General features: G+C 43.9%; 1 protein-coding gene and 1 long non-coding RNA gene across 8 annotated transcripts in view; one reads left to right on the forward strand and one right to left on the reverse strand.

The window, feature by feature from the left end:
• Positions 1-813: 813 nt before the first annotated feature.
• On the reverse strand, positions 814-17,832 carry LOC103004923 (uncharacterized). 4 transcript variants are annotated; one of them, XR_009007305.1, is made up of 4 exons: positions 17,652-17,832; positions 8,563-8,666; positions 2,647-4,847; positions 814-892 (listed from the first exon to the last, which is right to left on the reverse strand). It is a non-coding gene; the product is annotated as an uncharacterized LOC103004923 (long non-coding RNA). The 4 variants fall into 4 exon arrangements; XR_009007306.1 differs by having other exon boundaries at positions 814-910; XR_009007307.1 differs by having other exon boundaries at positions 821-4,292; positions 4,723-4,847.
• Positions 17,833-17,936: 104 nt separating this feature from the next.
• OTULIN (OTU deubiquitinase with linear linkage specificity) overlaps positions 17,937-27,509 on the forward strand; it is a 30,198-nt gene continuing 20,625 nt past the window's right edge. The window contains exons 1-2 of one of the 4 annotated variants that reach the window (XM_057541129.1): positions 17,937-18,237; positions 26,007-26,083. In XM_057541129.1, the coding sequence (XP_057397112.1) occupies positions 18,086-18,237; positions 26,007-26,083 (229 nt within the window). In that variant the 5' untranslated portion in view covers positions 17,937-18,085. Of the gene's footprint in view, positions 18,238-22,722; positions 22,872-23,413; positions 24,858-26,006; positions 26,084-27,509 lie in introns of those variants that run through there. The other 3 variants (XM_057541128.1, XM_057541130.1, XM_007188246.3) reach the window with 3 other exon arrangements.

Here is a 27,509-nt window from a genome sequence, read left to right on the forward strand (position 1 = left end):
TGTATTGTGGAGTTTTCCAGAATGTGATACTGCAGCTCTTTGAATGCAGAAGCAGACCCCAAAATCCAGCTTTATTCTGCTTAGCCAGACATTAAAGAGATTTGTAAAAACTGAAACAGTGCTACTCTTCTCACAGCTATTTTTTTGTTCTAGAAAATATATTTTTCATTAAGATATTACTATGCTAATGTATAATGGATTCATTTACATATTTTTAAAATTTCTCAGTTTTAATATCTAAAACAGTAAATATCAATATATAGAACCCACATAAACAAAAGCCCACTGAGGTCCTGTTTTAAAATGTTGGCTTTATTATTACTTAGGTATGGTTAGGTCAATAGACCAGCAGATGACTGTCACTAAAGGGAAGTCTGTTCCCAAGAGTAGGAGGCCTGCCATGTCACACAGGGCCGCACAGGGCCACCCGGGAAGCACTAGTCAGTCAGAAGGTTGAAGGAGTGAGGGGAAAGCATGGGTGAGAGCCTTATTGTGGTTTTCACAGAAAGGAACAGGCAAGGCAGGGTAAGCAGGTTTAGGGTTGGCTAGTTTGAATAATTTCAGCAGGCTCTCAGATGTAGGGGCTGTCCTAGGGTTTCCTGGATCTGGCCCTGAGGTGACCAGGACAGGTGAATACAGGCATACCTCGGAGATACTGCTGGTTTGGTTCCAGACTATTGCAATAAAGCAAATGGGGCAATAAGGCAAGTCACACGAATTTTTTGGTTTCCAGTACATATAAACATTATGTTTACACTATGCTGTAGTCTATTAAGTGTGCAATAGCATTATGTCTAAGAAAACAATGTACGTACCTTAATTAAAAACTACTGCTGCTGGAAAAATGGTACCAATAGACTTGCTCAATGCAGGTTTGTCACAAGCCTTCAATCTGTAAAAAATGCAGTATCTGTGAAGTGCAGTAAAACAACATATCACTGTATTGGCCCAAAGTATAAGAGCCCTGCGAGAGCTGTGTAAAGGGGGTGGTTATGGGGGCGGAGGGGTATGGTTTTGGATTGGTTAGCTTGCACATGAAAGGTATATTCACAAGGGAGGAGTTTGTCATCTCTAGGAATTAGCTAGTCCTCAAAGGAGCAGTCTCTCCTGCACTAGCAAGGTCCCAGCTGCCAGAGCATTGAGAAGACAGAAAGTAAGGAAACACAGTCAATACAGGTCCTTAATAGTTTTTAAGAGTGTAAAGAGTGTAGAGATGTTCAGAGACCAAAGAGTTTGAGGACTTCTTGGCTAGGTTATGCACAGTAAAAAAGAGGCCCCAAATCTCAACGTCTTACAGCAAAGAGGGTTGTTCATTGCTCAAGTGAAGTCTTCACACTTCTGATAGGTGGCATACAGTCATCCCTGGGGATCCTTGGGGGAATCTGTTCCAGGACCCCCAAAGGATATCAAACTCTACGGGTGCTCAAGTCCCTTGTATTAAATGGTGTGGTACAGTCGGCCTTCTGTATCTGAGGATATGGAACCCACAGATGCAGAGGGCCTCCTATACAAAGAATAACAGAACATTTAAAAAAAAGTCATAATTTCAGAACAAAAGAAAATCATTTAAATTGAATTACTTTAGTTTAATGAGAAACTCCCTATATTATCCTTATTTGCTCAACTTTTTATCATGAATTAGTGAGATTTCATCACTACTTAGGAAGAGTTCAGGGACTGGTGCTTGGAAATTTCTGACATCTAGGACAATTATGGATGGAAATGACATGAAGGAGAGGAAAGACCTTACCTTGTTTATATGCTGAAAGGACCCAGCAGAGAGGGGGAAGGTTGAACATACTGGAAAAAGAGACACCTGAGAGAACTCCTGGAGGAGGTGCAAGAGCAAAGGAGGGAGCGGTCTGAAAGAGGAGAGAGAGAGGAACCTCTCCTTCGAAAACTGGTTGGATAGGAGGAGAGGCTTCCGTTGAAGATAAGTTAGTTGAGGGAAGGAGGGAAGCTGCAAGAGTCCACCCCTAACGGCACTGATTTTGTCTATGAATCACAGGTGAGTTTACTGCTAGAGGTGAGCGGGGTAGGGAAGGTGGAGGGTTTAGGCCCATTGCAGGGCCTGGTGAAGGGAGCCGACGAAGCACAAACAACAGGAGATGAAGCAGAACCGAAGGCCCAGCTGAGTTTAGACCTTAAACAGTAACAGCATGAAACACACGGCAGCCTACCTTTCCTAACTCAGCTTCCTAACCCTGGCATTGAGTAGAGGTGGGGTTGGGGTGGGTGTAGGGAACTGATGTTTACTGAAAGGCTGTGTAGGGTGATGGTTAAGAGCACGGCCTTTGAAGTCAGCTGGCCTGAGTCAAAATCCTGTCACTTTCCTATTCTGTAAAATGGGGCCAATAATAGTCTTGTGGTGTTGTTTTATGTGGGTAACAGTGGTTTTGTGGAGTTGTTTTGAGGGCTAAATGACTATATATATGCTGTGGATTTTCTTTCCACATCCCTGCTTCTGGGGGTTAAGGGACCCACCTAGGTTTCATGATTAGGTGAGTGTAGGACTCTTGAAAAGGGACTGTTGGGCTGCACCCCGCAGGCCTGTAAGCCCAGCGTTTGCCCAGCTTGAAGACAGTAGAAGGACCCCAGAATCAGTGACGGAGACATCAATGGTGTTCATGGATAGGAGGATCTTACCTGTGGGAAGCGAGGTCCGGGCGTGACTCCCCACCCTGTGGGGCAGACAGCGGCCATCTTCACTACCACGGGAGAGGGAGGTTACCAGTTACAGGGGGAATTGACGTCAGCGTGGCTCATCGGTTACCAGGGAAACCAGCATGGGAGCCTGCCCCTCACCGCCCCTTTGATGAGCCAGCAAGGTGCGGATGTTCTGATCTAATGAGCGATCCGCAGCTGGGCCGGGGCGAGCATGCAGCCATGCACTGAGGAGGGAAGGTCAGTCAGGTGAGTAGGGGCAGGTGAGGCAGAGACTGGTCAGGCAGGGGACGCACAGCGAGCAAGGGAGCCGCCATCGTGGGGGGCTGACCATACAGGGACAACCCAGCTCCTCCGCCCTCCCTGCCCGTTTCCTTTGAGGCTCCTCCTCCGTGGTCCCCATGATCTGGTTGTGGTGGGGAACGGAAGGCAGGTATACCTAGTTCTCCCCTGTTTTGTTTCCAAAGTATACTTTGGCATAATCTCTAGGCCCTACTTTCTTCAGGCCTTTAGTTTTATATCTCAGTTACCTGTTTTAGAAGTAAACTACAACCTGCCTCTCATTTGCGTTTTACTCTAATAATCCTAGCCTACCTATTCATCCACTTGCCCTCCAGAGAAGGACCTCTGGATCGCAGGGGGAGGTCACATATGTGGAAGAGAGAAAAGGTAAAGGCATAAAAATATGTTTTAGAACATCTCTTCTTACCTACTAACTCCCTTAATTCTCCTGTGGGGAGATGTCTTCATCCCCCGAAAATACCCACCGCTGATGCTCAGAGGGATGAGTAATGTGGGCAGAGTTACTTACACAGCTGTTTACTGTCAGAGCAATAAAACAATTCTACGCCTGTGCTCTTCCACTTGGCGCTCTGCCCTGCCTCAAACCAAGGGCTGCACTGGTCCCGTGGCGGCCTGAGGGCTGGAGGCCTCGGAGGACTGGGGTGAGGGAGGGAGGCGTAGGTGCTGGTGGGAGAGTAAAGAGCCTAGGCGAGAAGAGAAAGAGGGGCTCTATGCGCAGAGAAGCAGGGACTGATGAACAGGGAGAGAAGGAAGACGCGGAGGAGCTGGAATCACAGTGAAAGGGATGAGCAGGTGGGGAGGGGAAAGGAGGGATGACTTGTGGAACAATGGGAGGTGAAGCTGACGGTTTTACGGGGTTCACGTCCAGGTGATGACGAGTAGCCAAAGGACTACTGAAGAGAAGCTGAACACCACTGGTGTGGAGGACATGAAGAAGCATGAGTTCCAGCTGCTTGAGTGAAAGTTGAAAAACAGATCTGATGTCAGAGTCCTTTACAGATGCTTGAGGAGTGAGCTTGTGGTTGAAAACAGAGCAGGCAGGGGCCCGGGTAGCAGAGGCCCGGAGCTGGTGCAAGGCAGGAGCCTCCCGGGAAGAGGGGCTGCAGAGGTAGAAAGAACCTTGGTTTTTAACTGTAGCACGTGGCAGTTCTCTTCCGTGACTCTGTATGGTCCTCCCAGCAATCCCATGAGATGCATACGGGGCAGGAAATAGACTTTCTCCGCGAAAACCAGCTGCGAAGCATCGGCCCTGGGACGCAGACCACGTCTCCTGACTTGATCCACGCTGTCTGTAGTTTCCCATGAGAGTCTTGATCCTCTGCGTACTATTCACAGTAGGAGATCAACCTCTTAGAAAGAAAACTTATAGTCTCTACATAGAAATGAAAGAACTTTTCTCAAAGTTTTTTTCACCCCAGACTCTATGTTAAAAATCTTCAGGCTGTAAATTGTGAGAAAGAGCTGTTGGACTGTCAGGAATTGGTGCAGGTGAGGTTCTTATGGTGCCATCTAGTGTCCGTGATTGGACTTACAAAACTTTGGCTATAAGTATTCTGAAAAATAATTTATTTAAGGAAATAGCAAGTAACTGATTAATTTTGCAAAAGAATAGACATTAAAACACCTAATATTTTCCTCTCCCTGCCGGGAAGATTTATTAACCTGCCCTCTTGATCACCCCGAGAGCTAGACCAATGCAGTGAATTACTTCATTGCATAACACAGAAATTATGACCTAGTGAAGTCCAAGGTTACCTTATTTTCTTTTCACTATACCAGTTCATCCAAGACCTTAAAGATCATGAAGCTTGGTGCTAGAAGTGTCTGAGGCATTCAGGTCTTCATTCAGTAGAATGATGTATACAGCAGTGCTTCACAAACTATAAAATGTTAAGCAGAAGTATTATATAGAGCTATTATTTCACACATACGATTCCATACCCTTGACACACCTCCCTTCTAAGCCTCATAACATATTTATAAGATAAGAGTTGCTATCTAGACTTTACATCTGAAGAAGCTGAGGCTCAGAGATGTTACATGACTTGCCCAAGGTCATGTAGAGCTAGTTTTCTCTTTGCTGTACAACATTGCCACTATGACACTGATATAAGGAATTAATATGAATTTATTCAGCAGAAATTTATTAATGCTCACTAGTACCATCCGTTGGGTTAGGAACAAGGTATATAAAGATTTATGACTGTTGGGAACTGAACGTTTGTGTCCAACTAAAATTCGTATGTTGAAGCCCTAGCCCCTAATGTGACATATTTGGAGGTAGGGGCTTTGTGGAAGTAAAGTTAAATGAGGTCATAAGGGTAGGGTCCTGATCCAATAGGATTACGTCCTTACGGATAGGAAGAGAGACCAGATCCAGATCTTGCTTTCTCTCGGCAGGCACATGCAGCAAGAAGGCAGCTGTCTGCAAGCCGGGAACAGAACTCTCAACAGAACCCGACCATGCCGGCACCCTATCTCACTTTCAGCTCCGGAACTGGGAGAAAATTAATTTCTGTTGTTTAAACCACCCAGTGTATGGTATTTTGTTATGGCAGCCCAGCCCAAGCCAACTAAAACAATGAATATCTACTCCCCCTAAGCTGCTTCCAGCTTTGTTAGGGAAGTCAGTTGTTAGATAAATCACAACCCAACTTGCTGAGATAGATGTATGGACACCTCATATTTCTAAATGATTGCCTTAGAAAGAATCCTGATGAGACTGGTGGTGACAGGCTACCACAGACGTCAGACAGCTCTAAACTCAAATACATTTAAGAGATGACCTCTTACTTAGAGGTACCTTGTCATTAATAAACATGGACTTTCTCTCAGAACCCCGTGTGCCCTCTTTGCGTAGGAGATGGGATGGAGTTGCGGAGCCAGTGACTGAATGTGGCTTTGGGTTCTGGTTCAAGAACAGAACCTGTGGTCCTCAGCTGCTACATCTATCAGATGAGACGGTTTTGACTAGCTGCCATCTGAGGCAGTCATCTGAATCTTTTTGCTCACTTTGTCCCTAAAAGAGTTTTGAAAAACTGTGAAACTGTTTCCACTTTTGAAAGTTGACATCTAAAATTTTCCATTAGAAATGTAGTTTTAAAGAATGTAATTTCCATTATACTATAAATATTGACATTTTAAAATAAAATCATCACATGACTCTTATGTTTCCAGTACCATCAAAATAACATATTTATTAGAAATTCACTATCATTCATAAAAAAGACTGCCTTTCACATCATTCCTTTTTCTCAATGAAATATTATTTTCACTCCATTCTCCATTCCCAGAATTTTATGTAATGCAGTGTATTTTTATGTTTGAAAATCTTTTAAAATTAAAATTAAAATTACCTGAAAGTTTTATTATCATAATTATCAGTAGTTAAAATTTGAAACAATATATTATAAATTTTGATAATAATTACACATAATTAGTAAAATTTTATTGGATACATCTCTCAAAATCTATTGATGAATGTTATTTATTGTTAGAAAGAGATACAATTTAATCTAGATTCAATTCCTACTTTGGGGTTTTACAGATATAAGCACTCAGAGACACTGTTCTCATAAATAGATGAAAATAGTTTTATTATAGTAAAGTCATTCAATTATTTCAACTTCTGAATTGCATGCCAAAAGTATCTCACAGTAATCTCTCATTAAATGTTATTTTAAATCATCAACTTTAGGTTCTCCATCAAATTTGTTGAAAGCAAAGAATTAGAAACCCCCTGAATTACAAAAGGATTGATTATCCAGTCTTTACAGTCAATCTGGGACTACTATAGGACAATCATCACACTTATAAACACTAATTCTAAGGAAGAGTGCTAAGTAAGGCAGAGAGCCTTGCATTGAGCATGTCACCTGGATGACCTAAGATGCTACCAATGTTTCTTACCTATACTCTGCTTGGTTCTCTCAACACTCTCCCTCAGGAGCAATGCTTTCTTTGAGTAAAATTATCATCACTCTTATAACCACACTCTACATTATATCTGAATGAACATATTGGCCAAACTGCTCCACTGAATACCAAAATACCCACTCTTAAAGAGAAGAAAAGGAAAGACACAAAGCCTGAATGCAAATTTTTGATGCCTTATTTTGGAGACTTCTCTGAAAGCAGAAGTGCCATCCAATAGAAATACAATGTGAGCCATATATGTAATTTAAAATTTGTTTGAAAAGCAAAAAGAAGCAGGTGAAATTAATGTCATATGTAATGCAATATTTCCAAAATATAATCATTTCAACATTCAGTCAATATAAAAAGTTAAAAATGAGGTAGTTTTACATTTTTTTTTTTTTGGTACTATTCCTTGTAGTATTTTATACAAGCAGCAAATCTTAATTCATACCAGCTACACTTCAGGTGCTCAGTATCCACATGTGACTAGTGACTATTGTATTGGACAACACAGCCCTTGAGAGACACACTGTAGTAAGATTTGGGATGGATAAGAGAGCAGTCTTTTGTTTTTGTAAAGTAAGAATATGGTGAACATAAGCGAGGTGGTCAGAAAGGAAAATAGTCCTATCCATGCCCTCGTACAGCTGTGAAAGGTGTCTTTCACCCCAGGGCCTATGCTGCACAGCTGTATGAAGTGGCCCTGGTGTACCTCAAGAGATAGAGGTACCCCACTTTGAAGATCATTATTTTAAGGTGAATTCTAGCTGCCAGGGTCTTTGGAAAATAATGCAATGATAATGAAATTATGCCACCTTATCTTCTGGTGAAGACCTAGTCAACTATCCTCTAAAATTCTGGAGCAAGTAAAAAGAAAAAGTTCATGAGACAATGATTAGCAAAAGATCTAGAAAGCCCTTGTTACTTTGTCAGCAATAGCCTGGTATGACTTAAAAAAGTCATACCAAGTATGGTTGACAGCCTACCTTATTGCAAGTAGAGAGTTTTTGGTAATAGTAGGGTGATGTTTTCCCCTCTGACTTTGATGGAGACAAGATGAGGTTATATGAAAATCATCAACCTAACATCAGATTACTCTAGGAGGTGAAGATTTCCTATGTTAGGGCACAGAAATGACTAAGAATCTCTTCCTTACCTCTATTTTCTTAGGAAACTTCTAAATTTGTCCCTCTAGCTCTTTCTAAATTCCAGTGTACAGTATGAATGTTGGGCTTCCTTTCCAAAGGAACCCAGATGCTTGTCCTAAAAGGTAAGTATAAAGAAGTACTCTATGATACTGTCTTAGTTGGCTTGGGCTGCCATGACAAAATACCATAGACTGGGTGGCTTAAACAACAGAAATTTATTTTCTCACAGTTCTGGAGGTTGGGAAGTACAAGATCAAGGTGCTAGCTGATTTGGTTTCTGCTGAGAGCTTTCTTCCTGGCTCTCAGATGGCTGCCTTCTGTGTCCTTCATGGTAGAGAGAGAAGTCTGGTGTCTCTTCCTTTTCTTATAAGGACACCAACCCTGTCAGATTAGGGCCCCACCTTTATGACCTCATTTAACCTTCATCACCTCCTCACAGGTCCTATCTCTAAATGTCTTAGTGAATTCAAGCTGCTGTAACAAACTACCATACACTGGATGGCTTAAACAACAGAAATTTATTTCTCACAGTTCTGGAGACTGGAAGTTCAAGAGCAGGGTGCCAGTACGGTTGAGTTCTGGTAAGGAAAGTTTTCTGATTTGTAGACTGCTGACTTCTCCTTATATCTGCACCTGGCAGAGAGCAGAGAGGAAGAGCAAACTTTCTTGTGACTCTTTTTAAAAAAATTAATAAATGTAATTTATTTTTGGTATTTATAATTTTTTACTGAAATATAATCAACTTACAATGTTTCAGGTGTACAGCAGTGATTCAGTTATATATATATATATACTTTTTCAGATTCTTTTCCATTATAGGTTACTACAAGATACTGAATATAGTTCCCTGTGCTATACAGTAGTCCTTGTTGTTTATGTATTCTATATATAGTAGTATGTATCTTTTAATCCCCAATTCCTAATTTATCCATCCCCTCTCCTTTCCCCTTTGGTAAGTGTAAGTCTGTTCTCTGTGTCTGTGAATCCATTTCTGTTTTGTAAATAAGTTCATTTGTATCATTTTTTAGATTCCATATATAAATGATATCATAGGATATTTGTCTTTCTCTCTCTGACTTACTTCACCTAGTATGATAATCTCTAGGTCCATCTGTGTTGCTACAAACCGTATTATTTCATTCTTTTTTATGGCTGAGTAGTATTCCATTGTATAAATATACTACCTCTTCTTCATCCATTCATCTGTCATTGGACATTTAGGTTGCTTCCATGTCTTGGCTATTGTAAATAGTGCTGCTATGAACATTGGGGTGAATGCATTTTTTTGATTTAGAGTTTTCATCTTTTCCAGATATATGCCCAGGAGTGGGATTGCTGGATCACACGGTAACTCTATTTTTAGTTTTTAAGGAACTTCCATACTGTTCTCCACAGTGGCTGCAGCAATTTATTCCTACCAACAGTGCACAAGGGTTCCCTTTTGTCCACACCCTCTCCAGCATTTATTATTTGTAGACTTTTTGATGATGGCCATTCTGACTGGTGTGAGGTAATACCTCACTGCAGTTTTGATTTGCATTCCTCTAATTATTAGCGATGTTGAGCATCTTTTCATGTGCCTGCTGGCCATCTGTATGTCTTCTTTGGATAAATGTCTGTTTAGGTCTTCTGCCCATTTTTTAAAATAGATTTATTTATTTTTATTTATTTAGTTTTGGCTGTGTTGGGTCTTCGTTGCCGTGTGTGGGCTTTCTCTAGTTGAGGCGAGTGGGGGCTACTCTTCATTGCAGTGCATGTGCTCCTCATTGTGGTGGCTTCTCTTGTTGCAGAGCACGGCTCTAGGTGTGCAGGCTTCAGTATTTGTGGCACTCGGGTTCAGTAGTTGTGGCTCACAGGCTCTAGAGTACAGGTTCAGTAGTTGTGGTACATGGTTTTAGTTGCTCCGCGGCATGTGGGATCTTCCTGGACCAGGGCTTGAACCCATGTCCCCTGCACTGGCAGGCAGATTCTTAACCACTGCATCACTAGGGAAGTCCCTTCTGCCCATTTTTTGATTGGGTTGTTTGTTTTTTGATATTGAGCTGTATGAGCTCTTTGTGTATTTTGGAGCTCAATCGCTTGTTGGTTGCATCATTTCCAAATATTTTCTCCCAGTCTGTAGGTTGTCTTTTCATTTTGTTTATGATTTCCTTTGCTGTGAAAAAGCTTTTAAGTTTAATTAGGTCCCATTTGTTTATTTCTGGTTTTGTTTCCATTACTCTAGGAGACAGTCCCCAAAAAATATTGCTGCGATTTATGTCAAAGAGTGTTATGCTTATATTTTCCTCTAGCAGTTCCTGTACTCCAAAAACTATACGATGAAGATGACACAAACAGATGGAAAGATTTACCGTGTTCTTGGATTGGAAGAATCAATATTGTTGAAATGACCATACTACCCAAAGTAATCTAAAGGTTCAATGCAAACCCTATCAATTTACCAATGGCGTTTTTCACATAACTGGAACAAAAAAATTTTAACTGTGTGTGGAAACAGAAAAGAAACTAAATAGCCAAAACAATCTTGAGAAAGAAGAACAGAGCTGGAGGAATCACGTGCCCTGACTTCAGACTATACTCTAAAGCTACAGTAATCAAAACAGTATGGTACAAAAAAACAGACACATAGATCAATGGAATAGGATAGAAAGCCCAGAAATAAACCCATGCACTTATGGTCAATTAATCTATGACAACGGAGGCAAGAATATACAATGGAGGAAAGACAGTCTCTTCAATAAGTGGTGCTGGGAAAACTGGACAGCTACATGTAAAAGAATGAAATCAGAACATTCTCTAACACCATACACAAAAATAACTCAAAATGGATTAAAGACCTAAATGCAAGACCAGATACTCTTGTGACTCTTATAAGGTACTAATCTCATTCATGAGGACTCCACCCTCCTGACTCATTTGATCCTAATTACCTCCCAATGGCCCCACCTCCTAATACCACCCCATTTGAGTATAGGCTTTCAACACATGAATTTTGGGAGGACACAAATATTCAACTCATATCACCAAATATAGTTACATTGGGGGTTAGGGTTTCAACATATGAATTTGGAGGGGCCATGATTCAGTCCATAGCAGATATTAAGGCACTAAGGGTATGGAATTCCATTTTAGAAGCTCTTCAAATAATTTAAGATAATCAGCTGCCTGAATTATTTGTTTAGGATGAAATTCTGTTTAGCTGGAGGCAAAAGACTCATTTAATATTTTCCAGAATTCCAAGTCTTTTTATAACATCATCCTCTGTCATCTCCTTATGTATGAAATGGTTTGAATTTCATGATAAAATTTCATTATGACACACTTCTCCCAAGAAAAACTCTTGTGGACAATTTTGGGGGTTTTTAGGTAAACTATTACTAGTGCAAGATATTTTTTAATGAACTATTTCTAATTTTTTCCCTGTAAAGTTATTTCTTCTAGTCTCAGAACTGCAAAGACATAGTAGCTCCCACCCCCAAAGTCCTATTTAAAAATAATGAGCATTCTACAATCAAGAGACATGCTGAAAAGGGGGGGGTGTCTTTCAAATAAATACACAGGTATTCCTAGAGTAGTTAATTTTTAAGTGAAACTAGTGATACTTCCTGCCAAGCATGAGTATAGTACATGAACCTGTGAAACTAGAATAAACTAAAAAGTACCTGTGACTACTTTAGAAACTGATGTACGGAATACACTTGTAGTCTATTTTTTATAGCTGTGACATTGGGAAATTCCATAGAGTAAAAATATAGGGTGTTTTAACTTTGCTGTAAAATACGAGTTTTTGGTATTGAAGAGGGAGATATGCATCCAACTTGTACTAAGTTCCTTATAGAGAATTTAAAAAATCAATCATTCCAACAAATAAAAACTGTAATGGCTCAGTAGTATTCTTCATGAACAGTTACTGTAAATAAGGGCTGAAGTATTCAAAGGAGCTCAGAATCTTTCATGCATTAACTATTCTAGGCAAGACCATTGAAGAAGTAATATCAGTTTGAGATGGTTCAAAATATGTTACCAAGTCTAAGGACTTACACATTATTATATCACAATTTTACTTTTAGTTATCTAATTTAGGAATGTTTGATTCTAAGAAGAAGCTGGAAACTAACTGGAATTGTCTCTAGCAATGTTATTATATAGGCTTTTACTTAGGCTTATAGATTTTTCTGCTATTTTTTTATTCATCTTGACATAACAATAGGCTAATTGTAATTATATCACAGTTCATGGGCTTACGTTTCACAACTCCCTCTTAGAAACTCTGATTTAGTTTGTGACTTATTTAGTTTACACACTTGTTCTCTAATAATTTAGTTCTGTAATGCTGGTTAAAAAATTTTTGGACATTCCCAATATGCACATATACATTAAAAATACACACACATACCTCTGTGTTTATGTACTATGTATACTATAAAACACATACACAATAGCAATTTTAAAGGATTAAAGATGAAATAATTAAATTTTAAATTTAAATCTTTCTATTGAAGTACAAAATAAGAACATGATTTGACATTCTTCCTTATTTTGGAAAGTCTTGGTTTATCATTTTGTGACTTGGTGATTTCAGTTTGATTTCTTTCTAATATAATAGACTTTGGGGGGGAATAGTTTTAGATTTATAGAAAAATGGATATGATAGTACAGAGCTCCTATATACCCTGTACCCAATTTCTCCTATTACTAACATCTTACATTAGTATATTTACTACTTAATGAGCCAATTTTGATCCATTATTGTTAACTAAAGTCCATAGTTTATTCATACTTCTTTTGTTTAACCTAATGTCTTTTTCTGTTCCAGGACCCCATCCAGAATACCACATTACATTTAGTTGTCATGTCTCCTTAGGCTCCTCTTGAGTGATAGTTTCTCAGACTTTTCTTGTTTTTGGTGGCCTTGACAGTTTTGAAGAGAACTGGTGAAGTAATTTTTAGGATGCCCCTCTAATGGAGTTTGTAATTTGTCTGGTGTTCCTCTCATTAGACTGGGGTTATGGGTGCTTGGAAGATCACAGAGGTGCGGTGCCCTCTGCATCCGATCATATCAAGGTTACATACCATCAGTATGATTGATCACTGAGCTCAGGTCGCATTGTAACTTGGCCCATGGGTAAGTATTCATTTCTGCTAAGGTCCGTCAGCAAGCCAAAACTTGTTTCTCACAAGGAGAGTAGTTATCTTCACAGGATGCCAGGGCTTTGCTACAAAATCCTAAAGGTTTGCATTGTGATTCACTTATATGTACTTGCCAAAGACTCCAAATATCTCTATCTGCCACTTCAAGCATCACTGGGTCAACTGAATCATATGACCCAAGTGGAAAAGTAACTTGTACAGCAGCCTGGACTGTTGCAGAGACTTCTCTTCGCTCACTTGGTGTTATGCCTCTTTTTTTTTTAACAGTAGGAGGGGCCAGATGTAACAACTTATCCTTCACTTAGAAGTGATATCTTGATATACTCAACTCCAAGGGACCCCTAGAAATTTCACTGAGGTAGAAGGCCTCTGAATTGGGGGGGATTTACTTCCCATCCTCTGACATGCAAATATCTTACCAATATGAGTACAGTAATTGGTACTTCCTGTCTACCAGGACTAATCAGCATATCATCATCAACGTAATAGACCAGTGTGATGTTCTGTGGAAGGGGAAGGGGATTTAGTCTCTGCAGACTAAATCATGACATAGGGCTGGAGGGTTGATATAACCTGTGGTGGGACAGTGAAGGTGTGCTGCTGACCTTGCCAGTTGACTCCTTCCGGTGGTCTTTTTCAACACATATAAAGGAAAAAGCATTTGCCAGATCAACAGCTGCACACCAGGTACTGGGAAATGTGTTGATTTGCTCAAGCAATGAAACCACATCTGGTTTAGCAGTGCAACAGGGATCATCACATAACCGGATTTACAAAAATCCAGTCATGCTCCAAGATCCATCTGTCTTCTGCACATGCCAAATAGGTGAGTTGAAAAGGGATGTGATGTGTATCACAACCTTTGCAACTTTCAAGTTCTTGATAGTGGTACTAATCTTTGCAATCCCTCCAAAAATGTGGTATTGTTTTGGTTTACATTTTTATAGGTAGCAACAGTTCTAGTGGCTTCTATTTGTCCTTTCCTACAGTAACAGCCTTCACTCTACAGGTCAGGGGACCATTGTGGGGATCCTGCCAGCTGCTGAGCATGTCCATTTTTTATGCATTCTGGAACTGGGGAAATAACCACAGGATGTGTTCAGAGACCCACTGGGCCTAATATAAGATGAACCTGAGCTAAAATTCCACGATAATTTGACCTTCACAAGCCCCTACTCTGATAGGTAGATACAGTGATATTTTGGGTTTCCATGAATTAGGTCAAACCCACTGTCTACTAAGCCCCAAAAGTCTGGTTATTTCCTTTCCCCCAATGCACAGTCACTCTTGTTGATGGCTATAGGACCCTGTGGGGTAGGCTGGGGAAAAAATTAACACTATACATTTTTGGCACTGAAGTAGGGTCCTTCCTCAAGAAGACCTGGCCTCCCCTTCATTCAGAGTTCTGGGTATGTAAATTGGCTCAAGCCTGGGAACTGATAGAGGGGCTGTGACTTTCTGTTTTGGTGACACAAGTTAGGGTTTCTGTTCATAGACCTGGAACTCTTCTGCTTATATATTTTTTGGCTGCGCTGTGCAGCTTGTGGGATTTTAGTTCCCTGACTAGGGATTAAACCAGGGCCCTCGGCAGTGAGAGCACTGAGTACCACCAGGGAGTTCCCAGAACTCTTCTGCTTATAAAGACCAAGTAAGAATTTAGTAATTATCCATCTATTTCTTTTCTAGGGACACCATGATCAACTAGCCAATACCATAGGTCTTTGCGAGTCAGACAATTCTGATTACTGCTTTGGCTCAGCTGTCCATTACAGCAACCACACTGGTCCCTACCTGCCACCCTGAGATCCCATCATCACCACTGCATTTAAGAATCTGTTTGATGATAACAGGTTCCATTGTAAGATACATCTGAATACAGAGAGGAGCAATTGCAGATCTCTTCAAGGTGCTGGGACTCACTTCACAAATTACTTCTCATAGTCATGCTGAAGGGTAATGTCCTCTGGACCCTCCTGAGGTGGGTGAGAAAGTCTTACATGATAAATCAACTCTAAGATTCCCATCTTCCCAAGACTTTGGAGATCTTCCTCTACAGTATCCTAGGCAGTTCTGGCACTTCAACTTCATTTAGTGTAGACACTTTTGGGTGGAAGGAAGTCAGTGATCAATGGTGTTTTTGCCAGTTTCTTCTCACAGTGAGTCCATTGGGCTCTGAAAGCCATCTTGTGGTTATTTTCTTAGTTCCACAGGTACAATTGGAAGAGACATACTCAGCAAACAATCAAACAATCTTTTTCTAACCCTTTAAGGTAAAATGTATCTGCTTTGTAGGCTCTTATCAATAAATTCAGCCTGATAGTATTTCACAAGCCTTCATCTTTATCCCTGTATTAGTTTCCTAGGGTGGTTACTGCAAAGTACTACAAACCGAGAGGCTTAAAACAACAGCAATTTATTCTCACAGTTCTTGAGAGGAGATATCTGAACTCAAGTTGTCAGCAGGGCCATGCTTCTCCTGAAGGCTCTTTGGAATAACCTTTGTCTTTTCCTAGCTACCAGCAGCTCCTGGCATTTCTTGGCTTCTAGCTACATCATCCCAATCTCTGCCTCCATTTTCACATATCCTAATTCCTTCTGTGTTTATATATGTCTGCATCCTCTCTTCTTAAATAAGTGTACCAGACATTGGATTTAGGACCCACTCTAATCCAGCAGGACCTCATTTTACCTGATTACATCTTCAAAGATTATTTCCAAATAAGGTCACATTGCATTTCCAGTTGGAGAATGAATTTTAGGGGACACTAGTCATCCCACTATAATCCCACACCCTTAACATCCATACAAAATTTGACTGTGTATTCTTTTGTATGCTCTGAATTTTTTTAGCAAGTGTATTTTACTTTTTCAAATAAAATTAAAGTGGAAAACCCGCCACAGTTCTTTGCCATAAAATGCAAGTATTCTTTCCAGCCAGTTTCTCCCTTTGATGCCCATTACTACATAGTCTCCCTATATTGGTTTCCCTGTCCCTTTTCCAACCTTTTCTCTAACTGCAGACAAAATGACCTTTTAAAATAATCTCCTTCCGATCTTTCAAGGAGGATCAAACACAAGGTTCCCCGTTAGCTGAAGGAGGCTTTTCAAGATCTGGTCTCCAGTACCCTTCTTCCAGGTTCATCTTTCAATAAAACCCCATTATGAACCCATTTTACCCCAGAACCCCTTGTAGGTTTCCGAACTGCCGAAGCCATTCCCTTCCTCCATACTTTGGCCCTGTGCTCTTTGCCCCCTGCACCCATGACTGCTGCTCATCTTTAGCAGCTACTCTGCTATTCCCTCCCTGGACAGGAAACATTTTTGTCTTCTCATCTTTAAAGTCTGTTAATATTTTCCCTTTGCTCTTGCTCCTTCTCAATCAAATTTCCTATTTGTTTTTTTTTAATAGATTTATTTAATTAATTAATTTATTTATTTTTGCTGCGTTGGGTCTTCGTTGCTGCAGACTTTCCCTAGTTGCGGTGAGCGGGGGCCACTCTTTGTTGTGGTGCATGGACTTCTCACTGCAGCAGCCTCTGTTGTTGCAGAGCATGGGCTCCGGACTTCGGTAGTTATGGCACGAGGGCTCAATAGTTGTGGCTCGCAGGCTCTAGGGCACAGCCTCAGCAGTTGTGGCACGCGGGCTCAGTAGTTGTGGCACACAGGCTCAGTAGTTGTGGCTTGCGGGCTCTAGAGCGCAGCCTCAGCAGTTGTGGCATGTGGGCTCAGTAGTTGTGGCTCGCGGGCTCTAGAGTGCAGGCTCAGCAGTTGTGGCACGTGGGCTCAGTAGTTGTGGCCTGCAGGCTCTAGAGCGCAGGCTCAGTAGTTGTGGCATGTGGGCTCAGTAGTTGTGGCTTGCAGGCTCTTGAGCACAGGCTCAGTAGTTGTGGCTCGCGGGCTCTAGAGCGCAGGCTCAGTAGTTGTGGCTCGTGGGCTCTAGAGTGCAGGCTCAGCAGTTGTGGCAGGCGGCTCAGTAGTTGTGGAGCACGGGCTTAGTTGCTCAGCAGCATGTGGGATCTTCCCAGACCAGGGCTCTAACCCATGTCCCCTGCATTGGCAGACAGATTCCTAACCACTGCGCCACCAGAGAAGCCCCCCAAATTTCCTATTTGAAAGAATGTAGTCCAACAACACACACACACGCGGCTGCGCTGGCCCACCGGTTGGGTAGGACCGTGTCCCCCTTCTCACGGAGGGGATGGCTGTTAACTCAGCTCTGGAGCGACAAGCGCGGCACCACGCCGAAGGCCAGAGCCCGCCGGGCTCCAGGCTCGGGGCGGGTGGTGACGGCATCGCCCTTGGGAGGCCGGGGAAGCCGCACATCACCCACTCGGACCACATCCCTCGCTCTACAGCCGAGGAAACTCCTCCGGCGGAGGGCGAGGCTCCGAAGCCCAGAGCGACACTGTAAGGCGCCCAAACATATTAGTGCCCTTCACGCCCCAGGCCGGCCCTCCTCCTCCTCACCGAGGCCGAGTCCCGCCACTTGTCCAGCGCTTTCTCTCTCTCACGCCCGGGGACGCGAGGACGAACAGCTACCGCGAGCCTGAAGTCAACGACCGCGCGCGGGGATTTCTGGGGCGGGCCGGCGGCGCGCGGGGGTGGAGCACGCGCCATAGCGCTTCGCGTGGGCGGTCCTCTCGGGCTGCTCGGCCCGCGCAGGCGCATGCGCAGGCTCCGCGTCGCAGGACTCCCGGCCGTCGCGGGCCGCGCCCACTCGTCGCGGGTCAGAGGCCGCGGGGCGGGCGGTGGTGACGCGCGCGGAAGCGTCCTGTGCGCCGTCGGTAGCCGGCAGGCAGCAGCGCTGCAGTGGCGGCCACTGCCGGGTGCCCCGACGGGAGGGGCTCCGGATCGCTGGGAGGCGGCCGAACCCCTGCGGCCCCGCCGCCGGCGGAGGCCCCATGAGTCGGGGGACGATGCTTCAGCCCGGAGCGTGGCCGGGGGAGAGCTGTGCCGAGAAGCCGGCGCGGGAGGCGGGGGCCGCGGCGCTGGAGGGCGAGAAAGCGGTGGCCGGGGGGCAGCCGCGAGCCGCGGTGCGGTGCCCGGCCGAGCAGTGAGTGCGGGTCGCAGGGCGGGGACGGCGGGGCGGCGTGGGGCCCCAGGCTCGGCACCCACGGGCGGGCGTGGAGTGGGGTGGGGTGGGCGGAGCAGGAGCCGGCGGAGGGCCCTTCGCCCCCTTGCTTTTAAGTAAGGTCGTCGGTGAAGGCACTTTTGTATCCAATGTGTCCGATGACAAAAGTTTTTCCGGAAGGCGCGTTTTAAAATTCTGGTTATCCAGTACCCTCCCCCGCTTTTTTGACATTTCCATAGCTCTAAAGCTAAAGAAATCTCCAGCAACTTGGGAAACAGACTCCAGAAGCATATTATCTTATAACTCACTCCATTAGCGCTTCCCCCCAACCTGTCGCGGGAAGGGATTAAGGTTGTCGCTGTCACAACCCCAGGAAAGCTGAGCCACGCGACCTGTTTGTTCTTGGAAGGCAAGTCTGCGCTTGATGAGCGTCCCACCTGTTGGACAGACTTTGGACGGAGTCTGCCCCAATTCTTTTGCCCGTTAGCTGCTTAACTCGATGTCCCCAACCGCCTTGATTTTCAAATGCGAAAGGCAGTGCTGCTTAGATCAATTCCTTATTGAACTGTAAAGGCGGCTGCGTACATCGGAAGAGTTTATAGTTTCTGCAAGGATTTGGGGGCAGGGGTGGAAGCAGAATATAAACTTGAAGGCTGAAACTTTTCTGCACTTTCAAGTTTTAGTCACATATAAATGCCTTTGGAATTCCAAAATTGACGAAAGTACTCAGGTAACCAGTTTGACAGAGATCTTAATTGGCCGGAAAGTGTGCTTTTCCCCCCCCCCCCCCATTTCCTAAAAAGGGGTCCTGGGGGAGCTGTTATTGCAGATAATGTATTATAATAATTCTCGCTTGCATGGCTCTTTATCGTGGGCTTTGACCTTCTCATTGAGCACCCAAGCCCCTTGGGATAGTGTTATCCACACTTAATGGGTTAAGATTTAGAGGAGGAGGTCTCAAACTCCTGCCCCCAGGAGCTAGGCAGGTGTCCCATGGGTTCCTGGAGAGCTGAGTCCTATGGGGACAGGGTCCACTAGGTTCCAGCCTATAGAAGATTCCAGATATTCTGACTTTTGTTTGAAACGTCCTGATTTTTATTTTATTTTCAAATTACATCCAGGTGTTTCACTTTTATTTTTTAAAATTTTTTGTCCGTGCCACACGGCTTGCGGGATCTTAGTTCCCCCGCCAGAGATCGTAACCACTGGACTTCCAGGGAATTCCCCTGATTTTTAAATAGTAGCCTTTTATTTTATTTTTTAATTGAAACCACTGTGCACGCCCGTGTGTGTGCAGATGTGAGCCCATGTGAGCAGATGTGTCTGCAGTTTTGCTCCCTGGGTTTGAGCCCTGCCTGAGACGCTGCAGCGGGTAAAGTTGGGGTGGGCATGGGGGTGGTTTTGCCTCTGCCCCTTCCCAGCCCGTGCTGGTTCCTGCCTGAAGCTTCCAGGCTGACTGCTGCTACCTCACTTCGGCCCTGGTGGTCTGAGCTGTGCTCCCACCTAGCGGCCCTGGCCCTCAGATGCTGCTTCTCAGCCTCAGCTGTGTCGTGCCCTCCTGGGAGATGCAGAAACTTTGAAGTCCGAACCACGGTCCCCCACATACACAGAGTTATTTGGCAAGCTTTTCTACTGGAGGTGGTTCCTGGAGTCTGAGCACCTGGGGAAATGGGTCATGGTGCAAAAGGAACACTCTTCCCTGGCGAAAAGGTTTTGTGGCACAGGTGCCTCTTCTCTCTACTGTCAGTAGAATTATGGGCGTGGAGCTGAAGGGAATGTAAACAACCCAGCCTAGGTTTGTCATTTTATCCATTAGGAAACTGAGTTGCAGATTTGATAGGTGCAGCTTGGCCAGGGAGGCACAGGGAGTAGGTTTCAGGGCCAGGTTCCCTGATGCCTGGGTGGGGACCTCCCCCCATGTCTTTCTGGCTTCCTCAGCAAAACTAGGTAGAGGAACATGACATATAATCATGCAAACTTCACTTTTTTTTTTTTCTGGAATAGATATTCCAATTTGCTGTTTATTTACTAGCTTAATTTCTTTTTCTTCCTATTTTTGTTGTCTCTGATGAGCTCATTCTCTTTTAACTCTCATAAGAGAACAAGGGGGAGCCAGGGAAAGGAGGTGAAGATAACTTCAAATATCAGCTTCTGAACATCATATCTTATGTTCTGGGCTTTCCTGTTTATTATATGGGGCAGTGGGGCTACTTCTCATTGCACTCTGATATTTTCTTAAGGGCTAGAGAAACTGTACTGCAGCATATAAACATTGCCATTATATAGTTTGCAGTATAATGTGTGCACATCAATTCTTACATGATGATATATGCAGCCTAATAGTTGAGTGTAGATATAAATAAATAGTGTAATGCCTGAACTAGGTCCTAAAATAGTTTTTGAATCTTGTGCTGTTCTGTCATTGGAGCCAAATCCCTTCTTCCCACCCAGAGAGTTAGGTTTGACATGCACAGGAATTGAGTAAAATATTTGCATCTGGAAATATGAAACACCATAAAATGCAGATGTTTTGAGATACCCCGCAGAGTCATTTTAATTCATTCAGTGGATAGAAATTACGAATACAAATCACAGCCCAACTTTTGTAGCCATTATATTGTACATTCGGGCTGTGACTCTGAGAGGTGCAGTGAAGGGTAGGGGAAGGGATGGCTCATTTCCTACAGGCTGTACTGTAGGACACCAATTCCTTGTGACTAAGCTCACTGTGTTTTGCAAGGGAGAGAAATAGTGGGGAAGAAAGATGTAAAAATCATATGGATAAGCTACTTCCTAAATCTCTTTCCTTCCTTTCCTTTCTTTCCTTTTTTTCTTAGTTCACTTGAGAGCTGTGGTTGGCTGACATCCCTTGGACAAGCCCTAAGGATGGCTCACAAGATGATTCAGGGTCCCTTTTGAGGAAGTATTAGGTCAGACCAGATTCAGTTGACTTTTTTGGAAATTTCCTCACTCCTCCTATCAGCAGGTCTCCTATACTCCATCCCCTGCTCACCTGACCCACACGGTTGAAACTTATGCTGTGTCACTTCTTCCTCTTAGCTAAGCTGATACTACAGTCCTTGAGGACCAGGATGGTTCTGGGACATGGTTGGTGGCCAGGCTAGACATGCTTAGGGAATTGAGAAGTGAGACTACTCCGTGGTCCTTCTCTGTCTGCCTGATGGTGGGACAGGGTTTGAATCTGGGGTCCACAGGCTGGCTGTGTGTAGTGGGGAGCATGGTGTGTCTGTGTACCCCTCTGAAGTGGAAGGCAAAATTATGCGTGTATGTTTTTCTGGACTTAGGTTCTGAGGAGAGCTGTGGATTCTCAGAAGGGCTGTGAACGACAAACTGTGAAGCCATTGTCCTCGGGTGTTGCTAAATGTGCTATTGTGCGAATGTGTTTTCCCAGCCACCTTAGCAGCCCCGGGGAGCGGGGGGGGGGCTGTCTTTGATGGGGTAACAGCGACTCCCTCCTGCCCCTTCCCCCTCCTGGGTGTAGAACCTGCTTCAGAGCTGGGATGCCTGAGAAACCTCCATGTTGAGGGTGTCTGGGTTGTCCCCAGACACCTCTGGGAGTCACGTGGAGTAGCCCGAGCCAGTCATGGAAAGTCCACTTGCAAATCCGAGGTGGAATTTCAGCCTGGGTGCCGGTACTTTCCTGCATTTGATGTGTTGTTCTCTCATCTCTACAACCGCTGAGAGGTGGAGAAAGGCTGGGTTGAGTGGTCTTTGCTTTTCCTGTGCCTGTGTGGTATGGTGCATGGTGTCACAGTGGTTGACACTTTCAGCAACACTGCCTGGGCCATTAGTCTTCTAGGACAGGCCAGGTTAAGCATGAACTGCCGCGTTCAAGTCCAGAGAGCTGAGCAGAGTCATACTCAGTTTAGCTTTTTTAGATAACTAAGGGAAGCTTGGTGCAAATGATCCGTACGGGGAGTGATTAAAGTGCTGTCTTGTTAGCTTTGCATCTATGTTAGAATTCACTTTTTCATATCATGTGTTTACTTGTATCCGAAATTGAAAAATTGGCTTCACAGAAATGTCTTCTGCTTCACTGAGCCCTGTGGTTTTAGCTTATAGCTTTTGTTTTGGGGAGTAGTGTAATTTTGTCTACATGTAGTAAGCATTTTAAAATTAAGTTTTCAAACATTTATTGTTATCCAGGTCTTTGAAAAGAGCAAGAGGAAGGTTATAATTTAGTAGACAATGTCATGTAACCTACTCAATGGTATATATTGCCTTAATATTGAGAGTAAAATAATTCATCTCTGAGAGAAAATGGGAGCTTGAAAATACTTTAAAGTAACATTATGGTACCAAACTAATAATTTTCTAAGTAGGAATTATTAGCATTTTGGTTTTAAAATTTAACTCAATTGTGTACTTGAGTATGACTCACATGCCAGGGTCCCCAAGTAATCAAGTAACATTTAAGACTTTCACTTTTCTTTACTACTTCTCTAGTGATGGGCATGTCTTCTAGAAGGAAACTTTTTGCTGTGGCGATCACGTGAGCCTGTGGACTTCAGTGGCCTCTTTGTGCCAAATGGTGGACACTCCTCATCCCCACCCCAACTTGACACACACAAAAGATTGCCCGATTTCTGAAACTGGTCAGCATCAAGGATTTTATCTTATCATATAATATCCCCTTTCCTTGCATTGTTTCTCTGTCTTCCCTTCCCATGACAAAAATTTAAACTTCTAGCTATTTCAGATTCCCAACTTTAAATATAATTTCTTTTTGTTGTTATTTTCAGCTTTAATATTTTGATACTTAAAAAAGTTAAAGCAGAAGTTTATTGAGTGAAGTATTTTTTTAAATCAAATTATTTTAATTTTTCTTGCTTTCACACACCTCTCTCACTTTCCAGTTGATGGTCCTTATATTGGATGAACGTTTCATTTTGGCTGTTAAATGTCTTATTTTCTGATCATATTGATTGAGCTTTATTGCTTGAACTTCTAACTTATCTTCTCTCCAAGGAGATACAGTGGCTTTTAGAAGCCATATTATAGTTTCCCTGGTGGCCTTGGCAAGTTAGCAAATGTCCTTGGCCACATGTCCTTGGTGGCCATGGAAGTTGGCAAACATTTGTGCAGGGAATCTGAATGAAATCTAGTGTGGCTAAGGTAACTTGAATATACTCCGGGCCTCCCATTCCTCAATTTCTGCTTTACTTCTTTTGTATCTCTTGAGTCACCGCATTTCTATTACCAGTAATCTCCCTTTCTGCTCTGTCTTCCTTTTGCATTTAGTTCTCCTGTTGACCTCTTTGCGTCCCTTTCCTGTTGGTCTGGCGGAATTTGTATTTGCAGCTGTGCAGAGAGATGCTTGTTTAGAGAACCTCCTCTGGGCACTGGTGTTGCCATTGCACTTTGGTTATTTTGTAGATTAGAAAGGAAAGAGACAAGAGTGCAGGCGAATATGCCTGCCCGTAGCCACAGAATTCGCTTGAAGTGCGAATAGATGCATAGTCTGTTAGAACTAAGAACTGGAAGAGGAACCATGTAGATCATTTAGATCTTGTCTGGTCTTCTTGTTTTGAAGATGAGAAAACTGAGGCCAAGATTAGGGAAGTGGCTTCCTCAAAGACATGCTTCTGATAATGATACTGTGAAAATGATTCACTTAAATGCCTGTTTTATAGGATCAGAATTTCTCTCCTCTTTGATAAAGCTAGGAAGGAGGCGAAAAGATAACATTAAACTATTGAAAAAAGACCTTAACACATTTAGTCACGTTTTATTTTAAGCGTTTGATGTATAGTCCCTGCGAGTCTGGTTTCTGTTTGCTTTTAACCCTGGCACGGGCTCCATGGGTGACATCACACCTGTTACTTGAAATCTCACTGGGGTTAGAGCACATGGAAAGTACCTTTTCCCTAGTATGTCCCCTCAACCTCACAACGTTAAAAAAGACAGGCACACACGCCCCATCACCTTTACGTGGAGAGAAGAAAAGGAAAAAAGGAATAAGAAATGATCTTACCACTACTCTACACGAATGGATGTAGCATGAAAATTCATAAGGCTAGCTAACGTTTTTGAGTGCTAAGTATTTATGTGTCTGTTTTCACAGCAGTCTCTTGAGGTGAGCGCTCTTACTGTCCTTTTTACAGGTGGACACATTTAGGTGGTGAGAAGTGTGGTCACTTGAGTTGCACGGTTATACGTATGGCTAGTGAGGAGTGGTTGAACCCTGGGTGACTCCAGCCATGGCGCCCCCAGCGAGGCCACCCACACGGCATGTGCCCTGAGGTGGTAGGTGGTAGGCCACTCGTGCCGGGGCATGGATGGAGCCAAGCACAGGTATGAAAGCACAGGCTAGGGTCGGTCAGGTATTTGGACAGAAGTGTGGGTGTGTGTAGGGCAATCACAGAATACAAGCTAGAGTGGTGGGATGGGTCCAGATTTAGACTTCCTGGCTTATATGGGAGCCACTGAAGGGTTTCAGAGGGGTGGAGGGTATGTTAGTTCCCAGCTCAGTCTGTCTCTCTCAGCGGCCCTTCTTCTGTCTCTTGCTCCCTCTCACTTGGTCCTCTTTCCTCCGGCTGGGCTAATGCACGAGGAGCTGGGGAGCTGCGGGAATCCAGGATGTGAGTACGTCTCTCGAGTCACTCACTTAGTTCCTTAGTAACTCCTCCTTCCTGTGTCCAACGTCCAGTGTGCATGGAGCGTCCTGTCTCGTGTGAGGAGTTGGGGTGTGCTGTCACGGGGAGGGAGTACTGGGAATTGGGGGTCTGATCTCTCCTGATGTGTATGTACACCAGCCAGTTTCCTTGTGTTCAGCCCTGGGTGTCTCCTATACCCTCTGAAGCACTTGGCACCTCCAGTTCCTGAGCCTTACTGGGGCCCTGCAGGGTGTACTGGTCTTCCCTTCCAGCAGATGCCCCTCCACTGGCTTCGAGGCTTCCCCTGTCCTCCGTCCCTTCCTACCCGTTCTTCCACTTTTGGACGGTTTGGGCTTTCACATGTCTTGTGGTTTCAGCAAAGATAGAGTTGGCATTTCTCTTTCCCATGATTGTCACGTGGTGGTGTATCTTGAGGGGAAAAGGAGGCATCTTAAAACTCAGAAGTCCCGTTTTTCATCCTTGTCTGGCACCCAGTGGGGTTTTCTCCCTTTCCAGGACTTAGTAGGTTCTTGTTAACTCACTGAAGGAGCCTAGAGACTCTTTTGGGAGCCGTTGTGCTAAGTCCCAGTGAAAGTGTGCGGGGTGCCAGGGCTGTGCTCGGCAGAAGGCGGGTGGCTGCTTGCGTGTGGGCCTCGGGGGTCAGGAGGGGCCTGAGGGAGGTTTCGTAGCTTTGGGGACTTGTACATCTCCTATCCTTGTTTTTAGAGTAGCTCTTGTAAAATTTGCTTGTGACATACTGAGGTTGGCACTTGGCCTGCACTCCTGTATACTTTTATTAGCACCATCTCCAGCATGGCATGGCTTCACTGATAAGGTGCGTGCTAAGATGCTTACACACGTGAGGCATTAAAGACGTTACATTTAAAATGGCCTCAGAGCCGTGCAGCCAGTGGAGTGGTGTAAAGTGCCTCATTTAAAGTAAAATACTGAATTGGAATGCTAGAAACGTGAGTCTACGATAAAAGACCCATATTTTATCAGACTGTCATCATGTAATGTGAAAAAGTTAAACTTTGCGTGTCTTATAAATGTTTTCAGCAGTTGCATGTTGTGATAAGAGGGAACATGTCAGTGCAACACATTTTTGAAATGTCTAACTTGGTATGATTTCAGCGAGGAGGACATGTATCGTGCGGCGGATGAAATAGAAAAGGAGAAAGAATTACTTATACATGAAAGAGGGTCATCAGGTATGTTTGGAATTGTTTTCTTTATAGAGTTCCTACTGTTTATAGTAGAAAATGCAGTTACATCGGTATATCCATTTCCATGAAATATTGAGATGTACTTCCTAGGAAACATGCGTATGCGTGTGGTCTTATCTGTATTGGATTATTCATTTTGCTGAGGGATGTTTGGGGAATACTGTTTCCTGAGGTTTTACAGTTTTAATACAAATACTTCCCCTGCGTTCTTTACATTCATATGGTTTTTGCACCCGTGAGGCTTTGTTTAATCTCTTGACACCACTCTCTCTCAGTTCTTGACTTCCTGATATTCTTAGAGGGAGAGTTTGGGTTTGAAGGGCATTTTTCATTTCAAGTGGAAGGACTTACTGAGAAGCCGGCTCTCCGGGTCTTTGCGTGCAGAAGGCCGTGTGAATTTGATGAACTGATAAGGAAGAACGGGCGTGGGACTGAGAGCACTAATTCTCCCGTCATTTCACGATTTTGTGTCCATGCTTCTGCTCAGTCGTGCCTGCTCTGCTCACCCCACCAGGACCCGTGGACCCACGGCTGCTAGGGTGAGCCTCTGCTGGGGGCGCGGCCGGCGGGGCTGTGTGTGGAGAAGTGCCCGCTTCCTTCCCTGCTAGCCTCGTGCGGGAGCCCCGTGAAGATGCTCCGATCTGGGGGTATGCCACAGGTGATTCACAGGTGGCATTTTCTCGTGCACCACTTGTGTGATGTGTGTGTTCTGGTTTAAGAACTAGCTCCTGTTTGTCGTATGGTTAGCACAGCGTTATACGTGTAATTAGGAACAAGAGATACAAAGTGGGGTCTTTGATGGTAATTTTTGAGTCTTCCTCACAAGGCGTTGGTGGAACTCGTCACTGTGGTAGCCGAGGGAGATGTTATTTGTCACGGTCTGGTCCCCCATAACCTTCAGAGGATGCTCGAATCCCCTGCTGCAGCTGCCCACCATTCACCGCGGATTCAGTCCTTAGCGCTCATATTCCTGAGGAGAAAGTGCTTCTTCAGCCATGGTTCATTCCTGCTGTGTGTGCAGCAGCCCCTTGCTTTCTCGCTCTCTCTGCAGGCTCTCTGTTGGAATTCTCCTCTGCCCCCCAGGGAGGGCCTGTGCAGGTGCTCTAGCTTTTCAGGGGGCCTTGTCTGAGGCCTTGTCCAGCTTTAGTCTGAGGTCAGAATGGATCCCTTTATACCCTGAATCTCAGTCCTCCTGGGTTCATGGCCCTTCCTGCAATAACATCCTATGGAAGTGCCTCTGGTGGAAGCTCTGTCCATATAAAAATTTCTTTATTTTACTTTCTTGAATAACCCCAGATGAATATTTGTTTTTTCTAATTTTCTTGATGATCTTATTGCATTGTCTTCTGGTTTCTGTTGTAGTTGAAAGTACTGCAGTCAGTCCGATCCTTGGAAGTCTGTCTTTCTGTGT

The sequence above is a fragment of the Balaenoptera acutorostrata genome, chromosome 2 (assembly GCF_949987535.1).
Source record: "Balaenoptera acutorostrata chromosome 2, mBalAcu1.1, whole genome shotgun sequence".
Taxonomy (NCBI): domain Eukaryota; kingdom Metazoa; phylum Chordata; class Mammalia; order Artiodactyla; family Balaenopteridae; genus Balaenoptera; species Balaenoptera acutorostrata.